The sequence below is a fragment of the Anabrus simplex genome, chromosome 5 (assembly GCF_040414725.1).
Source record: "Anabrus simplex isolate iqAnaSimp1 chromosome 5, ASM4041472v1, whole genome shotgun sequence".
NCBI lineage: Eukaryota > Metazoa > Arthropoda > Insecta > Orthoptera > Tettigoniidae > Anabrus > Anabrus simplex.
The window spans coordinates 338,480,059-338,504,918 of NC_090269.1; the positions used below are offsets into that span (position 1 = coordinate 338,480,059).

The window sequence follows — 24,860 nt, forward strand, 5'->3', positions numbered from 1 at the left end:
CATCACTCTGTCATACTTAATACTACAACAGATCCACTAACAGACATAATTTAATTCGGAAACTGTAAACATTACCACGTGCTAGCCATGCATTCGAAGCTGAAGCGCCCACAACATGGGGATGCACGAAAGTGTGCAATATTCCTCATAGCATCGGTGCACTCTGCGAGTCTAGACAAGTAATATAAAAGTCTTTGAAATACAGTATACAGTGAACAAAATTATCATCTGTATTTTATGAAACTCTTCAGAAATGTACACATAATTCTGATGACACGTTTTAATAAAAATATATCAGAATATAATAAATTTGTCTCGAAAATACCTAATACATCCCTGACTCAAAAAGTGCAACACTGAAGTACACTGAGGCCAAGAAAATTGGGAGACTAAAGAATAACAGCAAAAAATTAAGTCAATGCAATAATGCTAAAAGGGAATAAAAAACAAATATTCAATAGAAGAGCACTATTTGACTTTCAAATGGTGGAATTCAAATACTATTACCAATAGAGGAAGGCCATTAGAAATTTCTCAATGGAGTGGATGACAGCTGGGAATGTCTTCAGAAGAAATAATTTCCCAATTCCAGGAAAAAATGAAATGGCGTATGGCTTTTAGTACCAGGAGTGTCCGAGGACAAGTTCAGCTCGCCAGGTGCAGGTGTTTTGAATTGACGCCCGTAGGTGACTTACGCGTCATGATGAGGATGAAATTATGATGAAGACGACACATACACCCAGTCCCAGTGCCAGCGGAATTAACCAATTATAGTTAAAATTCCCGATCCTGCCGGGAATCGAACCCGGGACCACTGTGACCAAAGGCCAGCACGCTAACCATTTAGCCATTCCCAATTCCAAGGAAGATTTGAAACACCTAATGAGTAAAAGAGGGATTCATATAAAATACACAAGGCTTTTATGACGATCTGCCAACAATAACAAGAGATATTATTATTAAGTATCTGCGAACCATGTGACCTTGCCAAAGTGGTGTGGCTTGTGCATTTCAAGGAAGCAGATAGCTAAGCCGTAGGAGCAAACACATTGGGTGGGTATCTGTCTAGAGACCAAACTAACGAATGTTCATCGAAATGGGGTCAGCAGCCTTTCGGAAGTTGCAAGGGAAGCAGTCTGGATTATTGATATAGCCTTGTAATAATACTGAACATGGCTTAGCTATGTTGATACTGCTATATGGCTGAAAGCAACAGGAAACTACAGCGTAACTAACTCCTGAGGATGTGCAGTTCTCTCTATATGAAAGATGTACTGATGATGGCTTCCTCCCAGATAAAATATTCCAGATGTAAAATAGTCCGCACTTGGATCTCTGGGTAGCGACTAAATGAAAAGGGCAATCATCAGGAAGATGGATATTGACATTCTGCAAGTCAGAGCGAGGATGGAAGTTTGAATTGTTGTGGTAGGTTAGAGAATCTGGAAAGGGAAATGGATAAACTAAAGTTAGATGCAGTTAGTATAAGAAGTACATTGGCAGGAAAAGCAGAATTCTTAGTCAGGCGACTACAGAATTATCAACACAAAATCTAACAGCAGAAGTTGGTTTAATAATGAATAAGAAAATAGGACAGTGGATAAGCTATTACAACCAGCATAGTGAAAGGATTAATGTCAAGATAGATACCAAGCCACTGTCCACTGCAATAGTGCAGGTCTATATGCCAACCAGTTCAGAGGATGGAGAAAATTTAATAAAACATTTTTAAAAACATGGCGCAAGAGCCCCGAAGGGCCATGGCCTACCAAGCGACCTCTGATCAGCCTGAAGGCCTACAGATTACGAGGTGTCGTGTGGTCAGCACGACAGATCCTCTCGGCCGTTATTCTTGGCTTTCTAGACCGGGGCCGCTATCTCACCGTAAGATAGCTCCTCAATTGTGATAACGTAGGCTGAATGGATCTCGAACCAGCCCTCAGATGCAGGTAAAAATCCCTGACCTGGCCAGGAATCGAACCCAGGCCCTCCGGGTAAGAGGCAGACATGCTACCCCTATACCACAGGGCCGGCAGAAAATTGAATACAGAATGTAAAAGGTGACAAGAATCTAATTGTAATACAAGACCAGAATGCAGTGGTAGGCCAAAGAAGAAGGTAATGCAGAAGGAGAATTCGGACTGGGAAAAAGGCATAAGAGAGGAAGTCTGCTGGTTGAATACTGCACCGATCATAACAAGGTCCTTGCTAATTCTTGGTTCAAACACCAAAAACAAAGGCTGTGTACATGGACGAGACCTCAAGCCACAGAATGGTATCAAACAGACTTTATGATTAGGCAGATATTCAGAAACCAGGTGCTGGATTGCAAGGCTTTCACAAGAGCAGACGTGAATTCTGGCCACAACTTGTCGCTTATGAAATGTCATCTGAAATTGAAGAAACTGAAGAAAGGAAGGAGTCCAGTGAGATCGGACCTATACAAGTTGAAAGAAAATAGTGTGAGGGATTGTTTCAAGGAACATGTTAAACAAGAACTAAATGAAAAGGCTGAAGAGAACACAATAGATGAAGAGTGGACAGTCATTAAGAATGACAATAGTAGGGCTGTTGAGGAAAGGTTAGAAAGAAAGATCTAGTAAGGATCAACTGATAAATCATTAAATACAAGATCTGATTAATAAATAGTGAAAGTGCAAGAATGCAAAAAATCAGGAGGGTAAAATGAATACAGGTAATTGAAGAATGCAGATAGAATGTGCAGGACAGCTAAGGAAGAATGGCTGAACGAGACGTGCAACGATGTTGAAACATGAACACAAATCAGTCTGGCTGGATTAGTCAGCAATCTCACTGAAAACTGGCAAGCAAGACTGAACTCTCCTGAGGCTAATGGCTTGATCACTGGAGGTGTAATTTACCCTGTAAAGTTCAGAAATTCAAGGCCTTTTGCCGCTTTTGTGCAACTTTCCCTGACCTGCCACCTGTGGAGAAGGCTTTTATCTGTGCTGGAAATCACGTTCCCTTCACAACAAATGACAAAGAACATTTTCAGGGCTAGGAAAAATGTGATCGTACTAAGCGATAATGGCAAAAATTTGTGATGCGATAAGAGAGGTAATTTTATATAGTTTTAATTTGTGAATAGGGACTTCAAATTTCCAATGTCCTAATGAGAAGTACACTAACAAAGTTTCACTGTATTTGAAATTCTATATGGTTACTTGACTTACTTTAGAAATTAAAATGTCCAAAATAGGGTCAACAAGGCCAAAGGGCCCTTCGTTCAACTCTGACCCATGTGGAACTGAAGAGAACTTGGAACAAAGATAAAGTTGAGGATCTTTGAGTCAGATGTGAAATCACTCTATCTACGGCTGTGGGACATGGAAAGTGACTGGTGGAGCATAGGACACACACTACAAGAGCTGTCCATAGGTCTTCCTCTTCTCCTACCTCCCAGGGGATTCCATTCAAGGGCCAGTTTTGGTATGCTGTCAGGACCTCGGCACAGGGTGTGACCTCTCTATTTTCACCTACGTTCTTTGATCGGGACTTCAGTCATGCGGTGCTCGGTGCACTTCCACAATTCTTTATTCAATATAGTGTCCGGCCTTAGCACACTTAAGCTGGTTCTCAAGCATTTATTGATGAAAGTTTGGACTTACGTGTTATATTTCCAGTTACTTTCCATGTCCCACAGCCATAGAAAGAGTGACTTCACATCTGACTCAAAGATCCTCAACTTTATCTTTGTTCCAAGTTCTTTTCAGTTCCACATGGGTCAGAGTTGAACGAAGGGCCCTTTGGCCTTGTTGACCCTATTTTGGACATTTTAATTTCTAAAAACAATCCTTCCTAGGTAACAGAAGTGGTGACCTTTATCTTATTTTCTAGCACCAGTGGGTTCAAGTATCTGGCATCTATCCTTAGCTCCTTTGTTTTGGCAATGTTTATTTTGAGTCCCACCCTATGCGATTCCATGTTAAGGTCTTCCATATTCTCAAGACAAATGCCTCAATGAACAAGATAATGAACATACATCATCGGCAAAGTCCAGATATTCTCAATGTTTAGTCATGCCCCACTGTATTCCCCTCTGTTTTTCTTCAACAACCTTCTCATGACCTAGTCTAGTGTCAGCAGGAATAGCATAGGTGAAAGCAGGCATCCCTGCCTCATTTCCATGTATCTGAAAGGGCTCAGAAAGATCTCCATCATGTTAAACCTGACAGGTATAACCTCTGTATAACATTTTGACCATTTTAATGATTTTCATTGAAACCCCATGACTCTGCATCACTCTCCAGATTGTTTGATGCTGTACACTAACAAAGGCCCTTCCAAAGTCAACAAATGCCAAGTACAGTGAAGACAGGTATTCCATGGACTACTCTACTATGAATATTAGGCCATGGATTTGGTCTGTACAGGATCGTGTTTCCTAAACCATGCCTGATCATTCTGGATCTTGGCCTCCAGTGGTTCTCTTAATCAATTCAGTACAATTCTGGAAAATAACTTTACATGATATAGACCAGGGATGGCAAACCTTTTTTTCACTAGAATGTCAATTAAGGTATTGTTCATTACTTCTTCCTGTTTAGTGTGCCATCGGTTATTTTCCTTCAGAATCATCATCATTCCCCATTTGACTTCATTTAGGTATTAGATTGCATTACATATAAATCCATTCGACTGAGTGTTTCATGATTTTATTTTGCAAACAACTTTCAAAATTTAATTTCGGAAACAGGTCAATTTTAAGAATAAGATACATTTTTTAACATAATATTTTTTAATAAATAGGGCCATACTATTAATTGTGACATACTTCTTTATTAAAGTGTAATGTTAAAATAATTATGCTATGTTGCTAGATTTTCAAACTATTTATTACATGTAAAAAACATTAAAATATGTTAGTATGTTGTGCGATGTGCCACAGAAGTAGTGTTCATGTGTCACAGGTTCGCCATCCCTGGTATAGACAATGTAATTCCGCGCCAGTTGCTTCAACACAATAGAATTCCCCCATCTTCCTTCCAGCTGCCTTGTGATGTAAAACTGTTTTGAATATCTCCTTAGTGCTACTTCCTGTGCCATTTCCGCTAGTCTATTCATTTGATTCCTCCTATCGTCTCTTGCTGTCTTCTTTATTTGTCAATTCAGTTTGTTATACTGTTCTATCAAACTTTTCTTCATTTCAACTTTTCAGTGATTTAACTGTGCTTTGAAATGTCTTCTCTCTTCTTCCAGTTATAGTAGTATCTGGTACCCAATACCTTCTCAATTGTGTTCAGGAAGGCTGATATTATCCTTTCCCATCTATCATTCACTCTTGTTTCATTTAGGTATTCACCTGAGCTATCAAGCTCAACTGAAGTGTACCTGTTCTTCAGATTCAGTACAAATTCATTTTTATTGTCAGTATCCTTCAGTTTATCAACACTGAATTGAATTTTCTCGTTCCACTTTGGTTGTTTCTTCCATTTACCATAATTTTAACTTTAGCCATTACCAAGTGGTGGTTGCTTCAACAATTTGCGCCCCTTATTTCAGAGTGTGTACGGGGATCATCTCCACATTTGGCTGATCGCGAAGTGGTCGATTTGATTTTGTGTTCTCCCATGTAACTTAATAGCACAGTACCTACTGTAAGTGATTTCACATACACTGCAACATGTGGTTTTCCAAAGTTGTAGCTAGCAGGATCATATAGCCCATTGTTGTATTTATTTTAATTTATAAAAACCAAAAGAAACCAAAGCCCACGGGCGTTGAGCCATCAAGTGAGGGCTGCTTAGCCCAAGGCCCAACAATATATTATAATAGCCTCCTTGGCCTAACTCAACTGTGAAGAAGGGAAAAAACAAAACAAAATGACATTAAATTGTTGCTGAAAACTCCCTTTTAGTCACTGCTATATGATAAAGAAGAATGCAGAATGATTAAATGCCTTAGCCATGCATTCGTGTGAGGAATTATTCGTTAGCAAGATTCCAAAATAAAACCAAAAAGTGAGAAAACTTTTTGTCAGAAAAGGACAGAAGAATTGAGTTCAAATACCAGATGTCTCAGAAAATTCCAATGACTAGTTCCAGTTGTTGTTGTTGTTGTTGTTGTCACTTGTTTTTACAGTTTATTTCATTTGAGACTGTTAATGAAATTTAGAATTGTGTTAGACATTAAAGTGGTGTCATCTTAATGTAAACTCCTTTATCATAGAGCTAAATGTACTTACAGGTGTATAGATTTTCTGTTCATTTAGAGATGAAGGTATCACCTATTCAAGCTGGCTTTGGCTGCCAATGAATCAGTGCATTAGAAAAAAAAAAGGAATCAACTTGGTACAGAGGAGGCAGAATAATCTATTGTTCCTCTACTAGTCATTTAACTAGAAAAACAATTACATAGTAACAAACATTTCTAAATTACTACATACTATTATAAATGTTGATGATGAGTGTTGATGTGTAAATATTTTCTCAAATCAAAATCATTACAATTGAGTTGCAGAAATAAATCAAGTGAATAAAATATTAGGTCAACAGGAAAGGTATCCACTCATCAACAAGTTTCATAGTTTTTGAAGTGGTACCAGAGATTACTTTTTTAGTTAAGTGGCCATTGCACACACAGCTTTCTACCAGAGGCACCCCTATTTAAAATTTTTTGATCATGATACATCTAGACAATTTCCTATAATTTTAAATAGAAAGGTATATTTAAATTAGCTACACAAAAATGTGTACAATTAAGTTATTGTATATTTTTACTTGCAGTAGTCTAATGTTAAACAGTTCATTACAAAATACGAGGGTTTCTGTGCTTTTAAAAATTCATTGATTTAAATCAATATATACTGTACATTTTTGTCATTTTCTCTTTATTTATGTAACTTCCACATTTGTACCAAAAGGCAGAAATATCAGACTGGAAATACCAATACTATTTTTTTTTTTTGGCGGAAGGAACTACACCCGTTTGATGATACAATGTTGCACCAGCATTGTATGAACATCACATCTGTCAGCATGGCAGCAGAGAGCTGTTCTACATGATGTAATGCCAATTCAAAGACATTTTTTCTCCTTCAGTACCTGCACATCTAGCCTTGGACCTTCTCTCTTTCATTACTAGGACACAATGCCTTGTAGCTGTTAATACTGTACTTGCAATTTTATACTGTAAAGTATTACACATTTCTTCTGTATAATTGGAACATTGATGGTTATGAATTTCATGTTTTTGGTCCGTATTGAACTGAGAATAATATATAAGTAATAATAATAATAACGTAAATGTTTCCACCTTTTCAATACAATATATTCACAAAATTACAAAATTATACGGTACTAGTTTCGACCCATCTAGGGGTCATCATCAGCCGTATTGGGCTGGTATCTGTAGTTGCAATATGTTTACGTTTGGTAGTATTATTCTGTGAAGGCATGATCTTTGCTCCAATACGGCTGATGATGACCCCTAGATGGGTCGAAACTAGTACCGTATAATTTTGTAATTTTGTGAATATATTGTATTGAAAAGGTGGAAACATTTACGTTATTATTATTATTATTACTTATATATTAATTGGAACATTTCCGAACCCAAACTGACCACAGTCCCAATTACCAAGGAGTTCAATAAATTTCCAAATTCTTAGTAATTATTTAAGAAAAGACTAGGCATAATGAGTGGAAGAGAAAGTGTGATCTCTTAAGTTGTTCCCTGTTGACTAGTATAGGGAATGTGATGAATCATCTGCTAGGGGCAGCACAGTTACTATCTGAGGGCTGGTATCTGTAGTTGCAATATGTTTACGTTTGGTAGTATTATTCTGTGAAGGCATGAATTTCAAGTGTCATGCATTATTGTTAAGTTAAAGTGAAGAGCATGTGATATGGTGATGGTATGCATTTAGTTAGTGTAAACATAGTGCTGAGCTTATAAAACTTACAAACATACTAAGGAGGAAAAAAATGCCTACTTGTTCATTCCAGGCTGTAAGTCTGGCTGTAAAACTACAAAAGAATTTTCATATGGAATAAGGCGATTCCCAGAAAAGACCAAAGTCTTTCTGATTAGTGTTATGTGATGCTTCTCCTTCCTTTGGAGGGTAATCTGCAAAAATTAAAGGTCTTTAAATGCTCTTATTACTGACAACTATTTCTGTGATGAGAAGAGTGAAAACAATTGCACAGGAATTCTCATATTTGATGAAGTAAAACTAAGAGAAGAGGTTCAGTTTAATATCAACTTGTTAAAAGTTGATGGATTCATAAATTTAGAAGAACACACCCAAGAACACAGGAAAATTGAACTCTCAAATAATGCATTAGTGTTTATGTTTGTACTCCTATTGCATAATAGGGTTCAACCAGTTGCTGCGTATGCAAGTTGAAATTCCATACCAGGTGATATTTTGGAACGAATTTTAATCCAGGTGGTCTTACAACTCGAGCAAACTGGCGCCTAAATTATTGTTTTCACCTCAGATGGAAGTCAGTCTAATAAAAAGGTGTGGAAATGTTTAGGAATAAATGGGAAAGAAGGGTAGGTCATATGCTCTATTTCTAATCCTTTTATTCTAGTAGGAGACTGGGCCTTTTCGGATGCTGCACATATAATTAAGAGCATCAGAAATCATTTCCAGAACAAAAGGCAAGTCTATTATAATAATAAAGTTGTGGACTTTAAATTCTATACACAGGTTTTTAAAATGGAGAGCTGCCATAAATTTCCAGGTTTGAAAGTTTGCCATACACTAACATCTGCACATATCAGATCCCACTTAATGAATGAAAGACTTGCTTTTCAGTTATTTTGTAATTCTGTTGCAAACGCCTTTTTTTTTTTTTTTTTTTTTTTTTTTTTTTTTTTTTTTACAGATGAACTCAGAGGGATATGAAGACAGTGAACTGACAGAAATGTTCACTAGAGAATTAAATATCCTAATAGATGTACTATATACTTCAAAATACTTCATCACCAGGGGCTCTTTAAGAAGATTCAATAGGGCATCAAACCTTAATAAAATTGAGAGATAACCTCAGTGGAAGGAATAATACTTTTGCTTCAGAAAGAACTCTTGAATCCCTTAAGAGTAACAATTGAGAACACCATACAGGTGTCCCAGTATTTATGGCACAATGGATTCCAATATGTACTCACAGCCAAATTTAATCAAGATCCACTAGAACGGCACTGTGGTATATTACACTCATTAAGTTGAGATGGCCACCTTTCAACAATAGATATTCTGAATTTACACATGTTGCAATCTATTTATTTCCCAACAAAACTTTCCCTGTCATCGGATAGTAATTGTGATCCCAAATTTGAACTGACATTGATATCATTCATCAATCAAATGAGAACAATCGCTAAGAAGACAGAAGAGACAAATAAGGCTGTAGCAGAAAAAGCACAAAATAAAATAAGGCAAGCACTAGACTTTACTGAGAACATGGATGACTTACTGGACTGGGCAACAATTTAGGCCTACTTAGTATTGATAGCCACAGTCTTGCGAAGGAGTGTTTGATTTATTATCTAAGAGGATGTATAGTACGCAAAGCATCCAAGGTCACAATGTCTAAATGTGGCAGTCTGCTTCACGGAAAGCGTACAGAAGAAATACTCGCCGCAGCACTCGCATTTATTAGGGACTATAGTAATAAATACAGCATTGACAGCACTTTCCTTGCCCATCCTTCAAGAGCAGTTTATAATATGTTCGTGCAAGTTGAGAGCATAGTGGAACAAAAACTCTCCTATGAACATAGTCTAAGGAGGTCATATTTTATGAGTGTCTGGACAGTTATCATTATTAACTCGAAAGAATCAGAATGAATGAAGTGTCGATTTTATTTTGTAGCAAGACAGATGAGAAAGGAACTGAAATTTTCTAAGCCACTAAGTCTACCCAGAAGCTATCTAAACTATCTAACAACTGACTTTTTGGAACGGTAAGCAAAACCATAATATTTCGCATGCAATAACTGTCTTTTATTCATATGCTGGCTTGTAAGTACAAGCTCACTTACTGCTAGAAGAGCCGCCTAGCAGAGGAACCGATGAACTAGGAGAGAGATCACACTTACCTTCTACCTGTTATGGAATAGGTAAACGATAGGAAATCTGCCACCTGGGTGTCTGCCCTAAATGCAGATCAGTGGTGCTTGATTGGTAGTTTGGATTACTGATTACTAGCGTATTACCAGGGGTCGTACTGTATGCTGTACAACAGCTATGTACATGTCCTAATTTTCAGAAGATAATCCATTAATATCAATGAAAAAGTATATTGTACGTTTAACTAAAGAGCTTTTTTAAATAGCAAATTGATGAACGTCTTTGGATATTATTTTCTTTTAATGTAAAATTAATACTTAACCCCCAAAGTTTTAATCTTTCATTTTTGTCTTAAAATATTAATTATTCAAAACTATATTTCATAAAACTCAGAAAACGTAACAAGCATGAAGTGTTTTAAACATCACAGTTAAATATAAAATCCACAAAATATTTTGAATATGAACAATGTAGGCCTACTCCTAAACTGACTAGAATCTTGAACTTTGATAAGGATACAAATTAACAATGAAGAAACATGCAGCAGTATTTGGAAACATATTACATATGAAAAGTTAGAAAGGCCAGGAAATTACATTCATTAATAGGGAAACTGTTCCAGAAATGATGAAGGCATGTATCTGCATGCTAGCCAGAAAGAACTGTTAAATCCCATAGCACAAGTAATCTTCAAGAGTTTAGTGTGTTAATGAGCAAACATGTCACATTTCCCATCACACAGGCAACAAACCTTGCTGCACTTCCACTGAGCCATCTGGGTTTACTCTGGGCACTGCACGTGGTGACCTCCTTTCCAGGGCAGTAGGATCCAAAAGCAAGACTGGGCCCCGGGTAGTTTCATTATCTGATGATCCTTTGTATTTTCTGCGTGGTTTCGGACATGGAGGCATTGTGAGAGAAGATTCATTTCTTGAACGAATGGCAGGAACAGGAGTATGGGAGTTGTCCAACTCTATTGTCTGCGTCTTTCTAGTAGTAGGTTGAGGTTTCAGGGACACACACACAGGTTTATCGATACGAGAATCCAATCCGTTTACAGCTAATTTATTGGTTAACTGACTCCCAGGAGTTACTTCAATTTGTCCTCTGAAATTGTCAGAAACGTTTTTGATATCATGATTATTATTTGATACTGCAAAGCTGAGAGGATTGGGACGTTCAATTGTAGGACTGTTCATAAGATCCAAATCTTCTGGTACATGTATCTTTCGCAAACCAGAATTGGTGAGCTCATCTTTATTACGGCTTTCAACAAAAAGTCCTTCCATGATCCTTTCTCCTAGTTCTTTACGTATAAGTCTCTTTGAATCTCGTCGTTCAAAAACAAAACCAGAATCATCATCATTATTCGTATCATCATGGGTGCTAGCAACAGGAATATCAAGATATGACTTGTGTTTCTTTTTTTCATCAATATTAATATCACCAGCACCAGAAACTTTTGACCTATTTCCAAATACTGGTTCAGAATGAACAGCCATCAGAGTTTTGGAATTATTCTTTCGATTGTTTGCCTGCTCTTCAGAAGAAGGTTCCAAAACAATATGTATATCACCCATAGCTCCATACAAGTTAGGCAAGAGACCATCTTCAGGATTTGGTAATAATACTCGACGTAAATTCAACTTATCCTCTGACATTTCTTCAGGCTCCCGTTTTTCTTCTCCAGGAGAGACCTCCTCAGCAATATCTTGGGTTTTAGGGACATCAGTGTTAGCGCTGTTACTCTCTGTTTGGAAACCACCAGATAAAGAAAATAAAGAAATAAATAACAAATAATAAAATACAAAAGCTAAGTAATAAAAGTAAACAAAAAATATTTAATGAAACATCCTTCCAATCAGTACAAACTCAGATACAAATTACTGTTTTAACAGCTGATAGTAATATCTAGCAACCATTAGAGATTTATTTTAATAGATACAACTGCTACTCTTTAACCATACATTCTATAATCTACATTATGAAGTAAAGATCTAATAACAAGCTACCCTTCAGAGTCTGCAAGACTAACACAAAGGTAATGCTAGGATAATCATCAATATGTTCCCATGCTGAATCTCCAAAATTTAATATAACAACAAACATTCAAAAATATACTGTTCCTCTCAAACATTTCAACCATGTTCCAAAGAAACACAAGAGGCAATAATCTTTAACTACCCAGACACCCCAAAAAAACACACAAAAAATACCCTGAAATATTCAACTCAGATATCAAAAATTTGTTGCGAAGTTTCATTTTAATAAACAAAAAAATATCTAATGGTAGCAGTGGTGGTTGTGATTACCGTTTTAACGAGAAGTAGAAAATATCTAGTTGCAGACAGGCACAGTTTAGATACTTGCAAATACAGCTTTGAATCAAGTCTCCATATGAAATATAAGTTACTGAATGTGCAAAAATTGTTTTCTTACACATGGCGAGAAGCTGGAGAAAGTATGGATGGATAATGGTGTGAAAATGGCTATCTTAGAGAAGCAAGTGAAAGAAAAAAATGGCCATTCCAAATGCTTTCTTGGTTTATGCTGCCAAAACTGTAAAGATAGACTATTTGTGGAAGAATTGTTGAACATAGGAATGTCCAGTAGCAATAACAGTTGGCCTATTACCTGTGTCCTTGGAGGCCTGGATTTGATTCCTAGTATTGCCAGAAAATTTTTTGCTACTTGTTTTACGTCGCACCAACACAGATAGGTCTTATTGCGACGATGGTACAGGAAGGGGCTAGGAGTGGGAAGGAAGCGGCCATGGCCTTAATTAAGGTACAGCCCCAGCATTTGCCTGGTGTGAAAATTGAAAACCACAGAAAACCATCTTCAGGGCTGCCGACAGTGGGGTTTGAACCTACTATCTCCCGAATACTGGATACTGGCCGCAATTAAGCGACTGCAGCTATCGAGCTCGGTGCCAGAAAATTAAGAGTAGGAGGGGAGCTAGTATGTGGATAAATAAGTACGTGCAGGTCACCATTGCGGGACGGGCCTGAAAAGAACTGCACCAACTCAAGACAAGGACACTGATTTACATTTACCAGAATAATCTATTAAGATAAAAAAATACCCTTTACAGTACAAAATTTGTATGTATGGTTTAAAAGTTATGGTTTTAGTGCAAGTGCAGTAATGGTTTACATACCACAAGGAGAGAAACAAGCTAACATGACAGGTAGCCACAAGAAACACTGCAGTGATACACTCACTCTCTCTCTCTCTCTCTCTCTCTCTCTCTCTCTCTCTCCCACCCCCTCTGATGGGAAATCCACACAATGAAAGTATCTAACACTTTTTTTTTTAATGTCCTCTACAGTATGTAATTTTGGATTTGCAGTATAGGCTACTTTGGAAAATATTGCATTAATAACGGCATCCAGTATTCTCAAATACTGCAAAGGGAGAATAGTGCAGGATGGCTCAGACATCGCACACTTAGTGTGAGTGCATGAGTGAAAATCAGAACAGAATATAGTGCTCGTCCTTATTGAACAAGTCCATTGTTACAGCAGCATGTTACTGTTTGAGAAGAATACAAATGTGTGTGTTGTTCTGTCTCTGAGGAGCTCTTTATTACCTGCTGGAGTCATACAATGGGATACAGCTGCAACTAAAAACGTTGCAAGAGATCAGTAATTGGAACTACTATTTCAATGAGCTGCGGCAGTGGAAAAATGTTTTACCAGTAGTACTAAGAATCCCAATGACTCCATCAGAGTAGCAATTTTATTTCAAAAGAGTTCAGTTCTACTTTGCTTTGGCATGACAGTAAACAAAGCACAAGGAAACACACTTAATGTGGCTGGAGTAGACCTAAGTAGAGAATGTTTATCTAATAGACAATTTTATGAGACGTGGCATCAGGAAAACTAATATCATCTACAAGGCAATCTTGTACAGTTTACCACAGTCAGTGGTAGACTGTACAAGATAGAAGCGATCTCTTTTTCAGTTTTGACTCGTTTATAACCATCAGCTTCCTCAATTTGCTGAAACTGATTTTGAATAAATAAATTCAAGTTTAATTAAGGATGTTTTCATGTTTAATTCTATTACTATATGTTGTCTTTTTCAGATAGTTTATAAATTGATTCAGCAGACCAAAGAACATAACAGTTATAAAAAACTGAGGTAGATCAGGTTGCTAGAATGATTATACTCTCATTCCAAAGGGTTACATAAATTGGCTGCCTCTCTAATATGTGGAATTTAGAAAAGCCCCAGGATATCTCTTAAGCATTTTTGAATCACAGTTACCTTACATTCTTTTTGGCATTTCTTATGGTCTTCCCAGCAACAATACCATACTTGTGAAATATTTCCATAGACCCTATATGTTGTATCTGAAATACCTTCCTTCAAAAACACAGATTTAAGAAGAGGGAAAATTACACATAAGGGAATGAGTTATAGGTACATACATTTTGTAAATCCCAAAAACTCTAGAATACTGATAATTTCAAACAAAATCAGTCACTTTTCTTGCAATGCATTTCAGGACAGATCGAATATTTCAGTAATAAAGTGTTGTTCTAATCTCCCAGAAACATAGAAAACAAACATAGCATAATTAACAAGTCAAATTACCAGATATACGATTTTGAAAGGACAACATGAATAATCAACATTAAAGAGATTGTTCACATCAAATTGGTATAAAACGTTTTACAGAAGAGGTAGAGGGAATTCCAGTAAAACCGATTTCAATGAGCAATCTATAAACATCAAACATAAGCATTCACAATGTGCACCAAATACTGTAACACTGGAACTTAGGTATCCCAAACCAAGTGGCAAAACGCTCACTTATGCAATCTTCCATTAAATAAAATCTCTAGCACATGCAATGTAACATATAGCAAATGACAGGTATCTAAAATAAGTGCATATGCCATAGCAACAAAGGCTAAAATTCTGGGGAAAAGTTTCAGGGCATAAGGGATAAAAGCGGTGCAGGTAGTATTTCTCAACCGATTAAACTTTTTCCAGCCATGAAAAATGTACTAGATTATGAACATAAATCATTAAAATACTGCAATCTTATGAAGAACCTGAAGTTTTAAATTATTACTTCTTCAATGACATCTACCAATACAATAATTTGACAAAGATAAAGAGTTATATTTTGCAGCATTATACTCAATAAACATGTTGTAATGATTAAACTGTTTTGATGAGTGGACCTAGAACATTCATATGGGCAGTATTCTCATCAGAAATTTTCGTCAGCCAGGTGGCAAATACTATGTAAAAATGAAAATGATCAAATTTCAAATTTTTGCCCTTGGGACGTAAACAGTAATAACATATCTGCAAATATGAACTATTTTACTGTTATTATGACAAACAAAACATACCAGAGTATTTTGAAGTACTAGTTTTCTGCTGCTCATTCATAATAACGAAACACTGGAGCTTATTACTCTGTTGCTGTGGATTACCATACGGGTTTGTGACATGTGGAATCATGTGCTCGCATGAGATTCTACACTAATCCAGGGATTGCTCGCGCACACTCCGTGATAGTCAATCAAAACATTCAAACTCCAATGCAATTCTTGCAATTATGCTGACAATATTAAAGATTTATAATTTAAATAAACAGTTTTACAGTACTTAAATTTCAATTTGGAACACCGAATGACTCCAATATGTATTAACAATATGTAACAGGCACATATCTAGGTTATTTTAGCCGGACAGTCTGCAACAATAGCAGGGCGGTGCGCCCAGTAAAAAGGTCCTAGGAAGAACACTAAAGCCCGGTTCACACTATACGTTCCGCGGTCGAGCCGATCCACGCTCGGTCTCCCTGTTCTGTTCAGTCTACCCCAGTAGGTCCGCTAGTAAACAGCAGTGCCAAAAATTAAAATGCCTTTTTCAATTAAATAATTAATTAAAATTGCCCTGATTTTGGACAAAGAAGAGAATAGGCCCAGTTGCAGGTTCCGGGTGCATCAAATGCTGACAAAGTGAAAAGGAGAAGTAGAATTATTCATCTTATTTCCGGAGTTGGTTGACGATGAATAAAAATTCTACCAGTACTTCCGTAAGTCGCATTATGATTTTATGCGATTGTTGGGGTTCATTGAAGCAGATATTCAACAGATGAATACTTCCTTTCGAGAATGCATCATGCCGGCTGAAAAACTTGCTGTATGTTTGAGGTAAGTTAACCATTTTGTTTGTTTGTTTGTTGTACAGGGATGGTTGGGGATACATTCAGGTAAGCGCCATTGCAAACTCTAAAAATTTATTAAAAATTTTTAATGAATACATTACAGAAAATTAGGCTACAGTAAAAGAATTAAAGTTCCTGTTGAAAAATGTAGCCTCTTTTCACTGATTCTCTTGAAATGCTGCTATAAAACGGATAAGGTCCCCTTGGGCAGGCGGTTGCCCCACAGATGAATCCGAACGGGCAGAAATTTGGTTTTGATTTTGTGGGTAGCTCGCTGGTATGAATTGTGGATTGGGAGATTATGGCAACGATGGTGAAGTGAGCCTTTCCTGAGGTGAACACTTTCACATAATGGAACTGTTTCTTGCAACTGGAGATTCGTTCCGAACCATTGCGTTTAGTTACCGTCTTGGGCACTCAAACGTGCATGCGATTGTTCGTCAGGTGTGCCAAGCGATAATAAATAATTTATTATCAGTCTACATACCTACTCCCCGCAGAAGTGACTGGGAGCGGATCGCAAACACATTTCGGAATGTCTGGGATTTTCCCAACTGCATCGGCTGCCTTGATGGAAAGCATGTCGAAATAATGGCCCCTTCTAACAGTGGTTCAATCATTTTAACTATAAGAAGACCTTTTCTGTGGTTCTGCTTGCTTATGTTGATGCTGATCACAATTTCATAGCAGTGGACATAGGATCATACGGCAAAAACAGTGACGGTGGCATTTTTTTGTCTTCTCTATTAGGAAATGCTTTTAATAACGGGACCGTTAACATTTCAGAAGACTCTGTACTGCCCGGATTAGATATTTCAGCACCTCATGTGATTTTAGGAGATTCTGCATTTCCGCTTAAAACTTATTTAATGAGGCCCTACCGCGAGAATCAAGCGCAAGATAATAATGACGGAAAAATTTTCAACTACCAACACTGACGTGCGAGAAGAGTGGTGGAAAACGCGTTTGGTATTATAACTCAGAGGTTTCGCATTTACCTAAGAAAAATTAATTCTAAGCCCGATTATGTTGAAAATATAATTCTGACCACTTGCATCCTCCATAATTATTTGCGCTATGATCGACTACATCTCATGGAAAGTGCACCATCAAATGAAGAAATTGCAAGTGCTTTGACTAATTTACCACGTCTCTGTGCAAATGTCCAACAGGCCGCGTTTAATTAACTCCACAGAGAAATTCAAGACATACTTCAATTTCCCCGCAGGTAGTGTACCACGGTAAAATGACAGAATATAGTCTCTCATTTCACTTACAATTTGAAATTTATTTCTTAGTTTATTTACAAACATTTTAAATTAATTACAAATTGAAAAACTTCAGCCAATGTCAAGTGTCAAAGTGAAAAATATTAATCAGTTGATAACGTGTGTTTGGCTCCGAAATTTTTTTACAGTCTCTTATAAATATTTCAATTTTATGTGTTTATTGAGTTTATACCATTTTTACAGAACTGTATATATATTTCCTTATACGTTCGTACGTCTTGTACATAATTTGTATGTCCTTCAGCAATTTCAAAATAAAGTAAAATTGTCTCTTTTGTTTACTCAGTTTGTCCAACTTTCTCGGAAATTTCGGACCACAGCTTCAACTTGTGGTTCATGTCGCTGTACTTTTTGTGCGATAAATCATACAGTTCTTGATACTCACGCGCGCACTCAATTCCATGGTTATCGCACAAGTGAGGAGCGGCAGCCTGTTGATTCTTCGCCCTTGGCCCTTCACGCGTTCCCACTAGACGATCATTGACGATCCCAGCCGAGCCGTTCCGGTCTCAGATTGGATGGAGACCGATGAGATGATCAGTTGATCTTTCCTTGCACGGCTCGGAACATGAAGTGAGAACGATTCCATTGAATTACATATAAGCGATTTTTGATCAGTCTTGCTCAAAACGGCTCGGCACATCTAGTGTGATTACATGTAATATTACATGTAATAAATATCATTTTTGGTCCGTATTGACGATATTTGATTGAAATAATAACATTAAGTTATTTCAATCAAACATCTAGTGTGAACCGGGCTTGATGTGAATAAGACTTTCTGACTAGGGGAAACTTCCAATTAGTGATCTAATGAATATTTCTCAATAACATCTATCAGCAAATCTTGGAATATGTTAAGTAGTAGGGATTGTTATTCCAAGGGGCCTAAAATCTAGGTTATCAGCACCATATGTGCAAGTGTCAAGTTCAGTACCCTCTCTGTAATAGCAAGTCTAGCACCAATGTAAACTTCTATGTTATTAACTATACTCTCTCTAATAGCTTCACCATGTCAGGAAGTGTTGCGTTGCTGGTGCTGCTTTACGATGCCGAAGAATAGACTCTACAGGATATGTCAATGAACCGACTGATGGCCTCTGAAACGTAGATGTATCCCAGAATGTTCAAGACCCCATGCGTAAATTACATTACCAATGAGGAAGCACACTCTCATGCCAGGAAATCATGAAGTTTTAACCCTCACAGAACACAGGAAATCACCCTATTTTGGTCACATCCTCTGAAATGACAAATCCTGATGTAACTGATCATATATGATACATAAAATGTGGACAAAAATTATTCCAGGATGGTTGCCAAATTTCTGAGGAGTGGGGGGGTGTGCTCCAACACAGCACCATTTTCTCCTAGATTTTCCATTATCCCACTAAGTATACATGACAGAATCAATATTCTAGAAAGTTCCCTATCATTAGATCACAATCATCCTTTTGATTTGCTGGATTACGATAATCTACATCAAGGAGAGAGGAGGTTTCACAAACCTTGCCATCACATTCTTCAATAGTTCCTCCAAAAGCGACTTCAATAAGTGGACGTGCAGCATACTTGACCGAAGAGCTACGTTTGGATTCTCAAAGGTATCCATAAAACTTTAGAGAAAAAGGCAAAACGATTTATGCAAATTTGATAAAAGGAACCTGAACAGTCATTCTTCACATGACAAAGCATAGCTCTTAGTGTCATCAGTAAATTTTTTTGGGGGTGAAACTGATGACTGGGTTTTCCTTTCAACTGAGGAGTGTGGTGAGATGTTATGACAATGCTTCACCTTTTTAGACAAACAAGACACATCTGCACTTGGACTATGCTTAGGAATTTCGTAAGTCTTTAAGGTTTCCATCTGAGAATCCTTACCCACAATTTCAAAGGGTCGCACTGCAGTAAAATCTTATCTAAACACCTTCTTAGTGATAACCATCGAGTATGCACGTGCTTCAGAATTTTCCTGATCTCTGTGTTGTGTAAAGTCTGAAATTCTCTGAACTTTTCTTTCCTTTCTGCACTCCTTCCTAGATAATAAAATATATCAATTATACTTTCATCCACATTTACAGGCAAGCTGCACCCTTCTCTGCAGCAAGATTAATTAGGTGACAAGAGCAGCCTACAATGATTATGTTACTATTTTCCTGCTTCAAACATCCTGCCACACCATTCTTTAATCCTACCATTACTGGAGCATTATCAGCACAAAGGGCTAGGCAGTTTTTTAATGGAAAGCGGAATTCCTGTAAAGTTGAGAGCAAAAGATTGGCAATGTTAGCTCCAGTAGCATCCCGTTCTAAATTAGGCACAGAGAGTAGTCAACTCTGAATTTCATGGAGTTCAGGCCTAAAAAAATGTTACAACAATAGGATATATTTCCAAGTCACTTTTATTGCTACCATCAGTAGCAACAGAAAATACGTTCACCAGCAAATGTGATAAAATTTCCGCCCTTTCTTCCACGCACATTTCTGTTTTTATTCTAGCACACCCATATCGTTTGGTGATTTGCAGGAAACATTTTGCGAAACAAAGGTCCCATGTGGTCGGCACAATTTACAGGCAGGTTACATTCTACGATAAATGACGTAAATAAAGTCTCTGCATTCATCACAGGATTTACATCTTCGTTTTTACATAAAAAGTTCAGTTTCTGGTTTCTTTCTACACACTAGACACACTCCTTTTTTTCTTTGCATGTGTTTGAGTATATCGCACTTCCCGCCACGCGCAACTGAAAAATCACATCTACGTATAGTACAGAATGTGAACGTTGGTCCCTCCCAGGATTCATTGAAACACTGAAACTCTTCCCTATAAGTGCTTTTAAACACTGCATCATATTTCTTTTTTGACATTTTGGCCAAAACAAATATTAAGACATACAACCAAGAAGCACTACTACATGACGTAACATGAGCACTTATGCAGATCCTACCCCGGGTAGACGTCTATGGCGTGCTACTTCTGAGGTTAGGTTACTCGCTTGTGACTTCCACTTCCTATTATTAAGCTATTTAAGGATTTGACTGTATTATAGACCAAAGAGGAGCACATGGCTGGCCACCATGCCTCGCACTGCCATCCAGTTGTGAGCATTAGAACTACTATCTACCAGTCATATATCGATAGAACGAGGAAAAACACTGAAGTTTAAAATAATATGAAAATTACTGAAACTGCTCTGAAAATCGGGGGATCGGTCCTGGAGATCGGGAGATCGGGAAGAACGATGGAAAATCTCAATTCTCCCACTTAAATCGGGAGAGTCTGCATAATTAATTTATACCCTTACAGTGTAGTTTCTGATTTTGTCAATTTGTTTCCGACCGATGGTTATTTATCAAAAACGTTTGTTTTGGTCTCTTCTACGATGTGAGCCTCAGTCAAGTTGCCAGTTATTCCCTATGTCATGTCTAGGCAAGTGGACGACGCAACAGACGCCTGATCATACAGCTCGCCCAGTGATGTTATTGTCTCAACTAGTCTACGGTAAGTTTCCATACAGTGTACAGTGCGACTGTTTCTTATACAACAGTAACTGATTGGTTTAGAGAATTTCATGGCTTCTGAATTAGGTGCTGAAAAGTGTATTTTTTGCATTGTAGATTTTTAAATGCAATTCGTACAAAAAGTTTGAAGATTCATGAGGCCGAATGGAAGAGTGATCCAGAATCACACGCTACAATGTCTGTCTACGGGCAGAGGGAGAAAATTTACAACATAGTATAATGGGGTAAGTTGTATTGTTTTTCAATCTGATTATCCATCCATCAAAGTTGATGGGTTTTCTTCAGCTGTTTGGGAACAGTATGATAGTAACTGCACTCTTGTTTACACACGTGCGGCATGCAGGAAGGACGGCGACCTTCGGAGAACACCCCCCTGTATCATCCCTAAAAGTTAAGAGTATTGCATTTTGAAACACATCTTATATTCATTTAATAAATGTTGCTAAATTTTCCCCTCATTCCCCCAAGTCATCTACATTTTCAGCCTAAGGAAGATATACTCTATCAAGATTATACAGAAAAGTAGAAACAGAAAAGGAACACATCCTTGATTTGTTGCTTGTGTGTTCCTTTCTAATACTTACAGGAAACTTAGTGTAACTCCACTTCAACACCAAAGGAAAATCATCAATTATATAGAAGTTTGACTTAAAACAAAGAATTGCTTTTGAGAAGTTAACTCCTCCATTGACAATGTGTTCTGATTAAGATAACGTTTCAAAAAGAGAATAACAGAAGACTTTGAAACATCTTTTTTTCTAAAACTCGCTGAAGTTTGGGTAATTTTAACAAGAGAGAAAGGTAGTTAGGAAAAATTTCAAATACCCATCAAAAGACATTTTAGGAATACATTTGAAACACCTAACAAACATGTCAGAAACTCTTACAATCATCGTATGAATGACAATATTAAGAAATTGTTTGAAACTTCCAAAACAAGTTAGTTTTCTCTGCCATTAAAAGTACAGCAGCAGACATTAATAATAGGCCAGACAGGATCCTGTTGAAGTTTGCAAGTGATCCTGTTGTTGCAGATGTGTTAGCACATATCATAAGAATGACAATGTTTTGTGCCAAATGTTCTTAAGGCTGCAGAACAATTTTCATGTATAAGGGAGATGGCATGGATGACTTAAAAAACTGGAGACCAATTAGTGTTTTCTCTGTCAATCAGCATATAATTAATAAGGCCCTTGAGGCTTATGATTCAATTGATAGTCAATCTTCGTTCAGCATCCTGAAAGAACAGAGACTAGACTCCAAAACACTAAACTTGACCAAACAAACCCTCACTGACAAAGTCGAGAGTGAAATTCATGAGAGAAACCTCAAACAAATTCCTGATAAAAACCGGTGTTTGGCAACGAAATGGATTGTCACCCCTCCTCTTCAACCACGTCTTAGATAAGGTGATGAGGGAATGGGACAAAGACCTGAAAGCGCAAAATAGCTAGAACCCAGTTAACATTGGGACACTATAAAACAAGCTTGAAATTCCATGCTTAGCCTTCGCGGATGAGCTGGCCCTTTTGTCCAACGATGAAATCAGTGATAAAGCAAATGAAATTCTCCTAAAATGTGCCAAAAAAGTCAGACTTCATATCTCCTTCCAGAAAACTGAGTGTTTTGTTCAAAACTATATATCCACAGTCTCAATACAAAGTACGGACAAATCAACAGAGTCCCTCACTTCAAAAACCTGGGCGAAATCCTCGAACCAACTGGACAAGAAAAAATAGCCTAAAACAACCATGTCCAAAAACTCAGAAGAGCGCATGGGAGAACAAGAGAAATCTAAAACCAAAAATGTATGTCTCTCCACGTAAAGATTAAACATTACAGTACTGCAATCAAACCTGAGGCTTTATATGCAGGGGAAACTAACGCTTCATAAAAAGGGCGAGGTCAAAAATATCCTAAAAGAGGGAAAAATTATGAGGAAAATTTTAGGACCAAGACAGAAATGAAGGGTGCTGCCTCCAATTGCAGAAATCCACAGAAAAATGATCTAATATTGCAGCAGACCTCAGGAAAAGAAGGCTAAAATTTTATGGATATGTTAAGAGGCTTCCAGAAACCAGACTAACCCACCAAATTCTTGAAAGAGTGGATAAACTGAAGAATTTCCCTTGGACACAACAAAAAAAAAAGTAGACTTAACGAACGCACAAATTACCCTGAAGCAATTTTGAATTGAAATATTTATAGAAAGAAAATTGACAAGTGGGAAGTTATTACAGAGAATGAGGTACCAAAAAGAGCAGGTACCAAGTGGACAAAAGAAAGGAAGAGGATCTTTAGATGAACTGATGAAAGCATCGTGGATCCTCCACAAACAAAATCATAAATAAAGCTTTGTGTGTTCTGAAGGGACCATTCATGCATAATAATAATAATAATAATAATAATAATAATAATAATAATAATAATAATAATAATAATAATAATAATAATAATAATAATAACCCTTGAGAAACTTGTCAGAGAATATATCATTCTGCGATGCAATTTTATTTTACGTAAATAAATATCACACAAGAACACGTTCACTTCCTTGTATAAATTACTTTATTTACATGGTAAGTCACAACACACAATTATACATACTAGCGACACTGCAACTCTTAATAGCGGAGTACCCTGAAGTCGATTCTGACAAGTACAGATATCAATAACACTGACTCGTGCACTGACATGCACTCTCTTGAATTCACCGACTTCACCTCGGAGCCCAACAGTCACTCGCAGTCCATCACTTGCCTTCGAGTCCAACACTGACTGAGTCCTGACTGACTGTCTCACTGACTGACAGCTTGATATATATACTATTCGATCAACGATCCAGAATTATCGAAACATCGATCGACTAGCTAGTTGAATGGGTACGCAAACTTTCGTTTACTGTTTACCAATACACATGGAAATCTCTTCCATATTCCTAATGTCTCTACATGTATCTGGATAATAAAACCTTACAGTAAGTTTCCACAACCCTTCATATATACCAAATTAGAGTACAATAAATCCAACATACGAACATTATGGAATTTTCAACCGCTTTCAACTATATAGATTTTGAGATTATTAAACTTATACACAATACATATTTGAGGTTATACAAATTTATACTACATATTTACAGGTAAACCATGTACTAGTCATGTTTTACATTTAATAAAAGATAATTTAGCATTAAATAAACTACAATTAAAATATATTTAACACAATAATTGAACGTTTTTCACCAGTTACGATGTCATACCTATGACAAATACATTCCTTTAAATCAATACCAAATGGGCCTTGTTATAACCTTGGCCCTTTCATCAATATACCATATTTCCTTGTGTATTAGAGCCCCCTCCCCGGCTTTTCGAGACAAAGAAAATGAAGGAAAAATCTTGCATACAAGATCCCCCCACGTAATTTGTCAGAGGAGAATGACTGTACTGTAGCTCCGATGACATCACACAAATCAGTGAACAGTATCAGCCACTCGACTGGGCAATGAATACAAGCATCAAACTCAGCGGTACGCCTGTGTTTCGTAGTTAAGAAACATCCGCCTCCGCAGTGTACTGCAGCTCCCATTGGCGGCTCATAGGTTCATGTGATGGGGAGGCCAGGGATAATAAAATTAAATGCACAAACTTTGAAGGAGCAATCCAAGCAGCTCTCGGCACACAAGCATCGCATCTATATATAAATAAAGAGTTTTGTCTGTACATACCTCAAAATTTAAAAAGGATGGTATTTCTGTATCAGTTGTGACCACAGTAACAAGGAAATGCCCTTTTTAATTTTCCGTAA

The 24,860-nt window shown here is 37.2% G+C and overlaps 1 protein-coding gene across 6 annotated transcripts in view; it reads right to left on the reverse strand.

Moving 5' to 3' along the window:
- LOC136874078 (uncharacterized) overlaps positions 1-24,860 on the reverse strand; it is a 309,462-nt gene that overhangs the window by 160,105 nt on the left and 124,497 nt on the right. For all 6 annotated transcript variants that reach the window (XM_067147606.2, XM_067147608.2, XM_067147604.2 and 3 more), the window contains one exon: positions 10,793-11,791. In XM_067147606.2, coding sequence (XP_067003707.2) covers positions 10,793-11,791 — 999 coding nt within the window. The remainder of the gene's footprint in view (positions 1-10,792; positions 11,792-24,860) is intronic.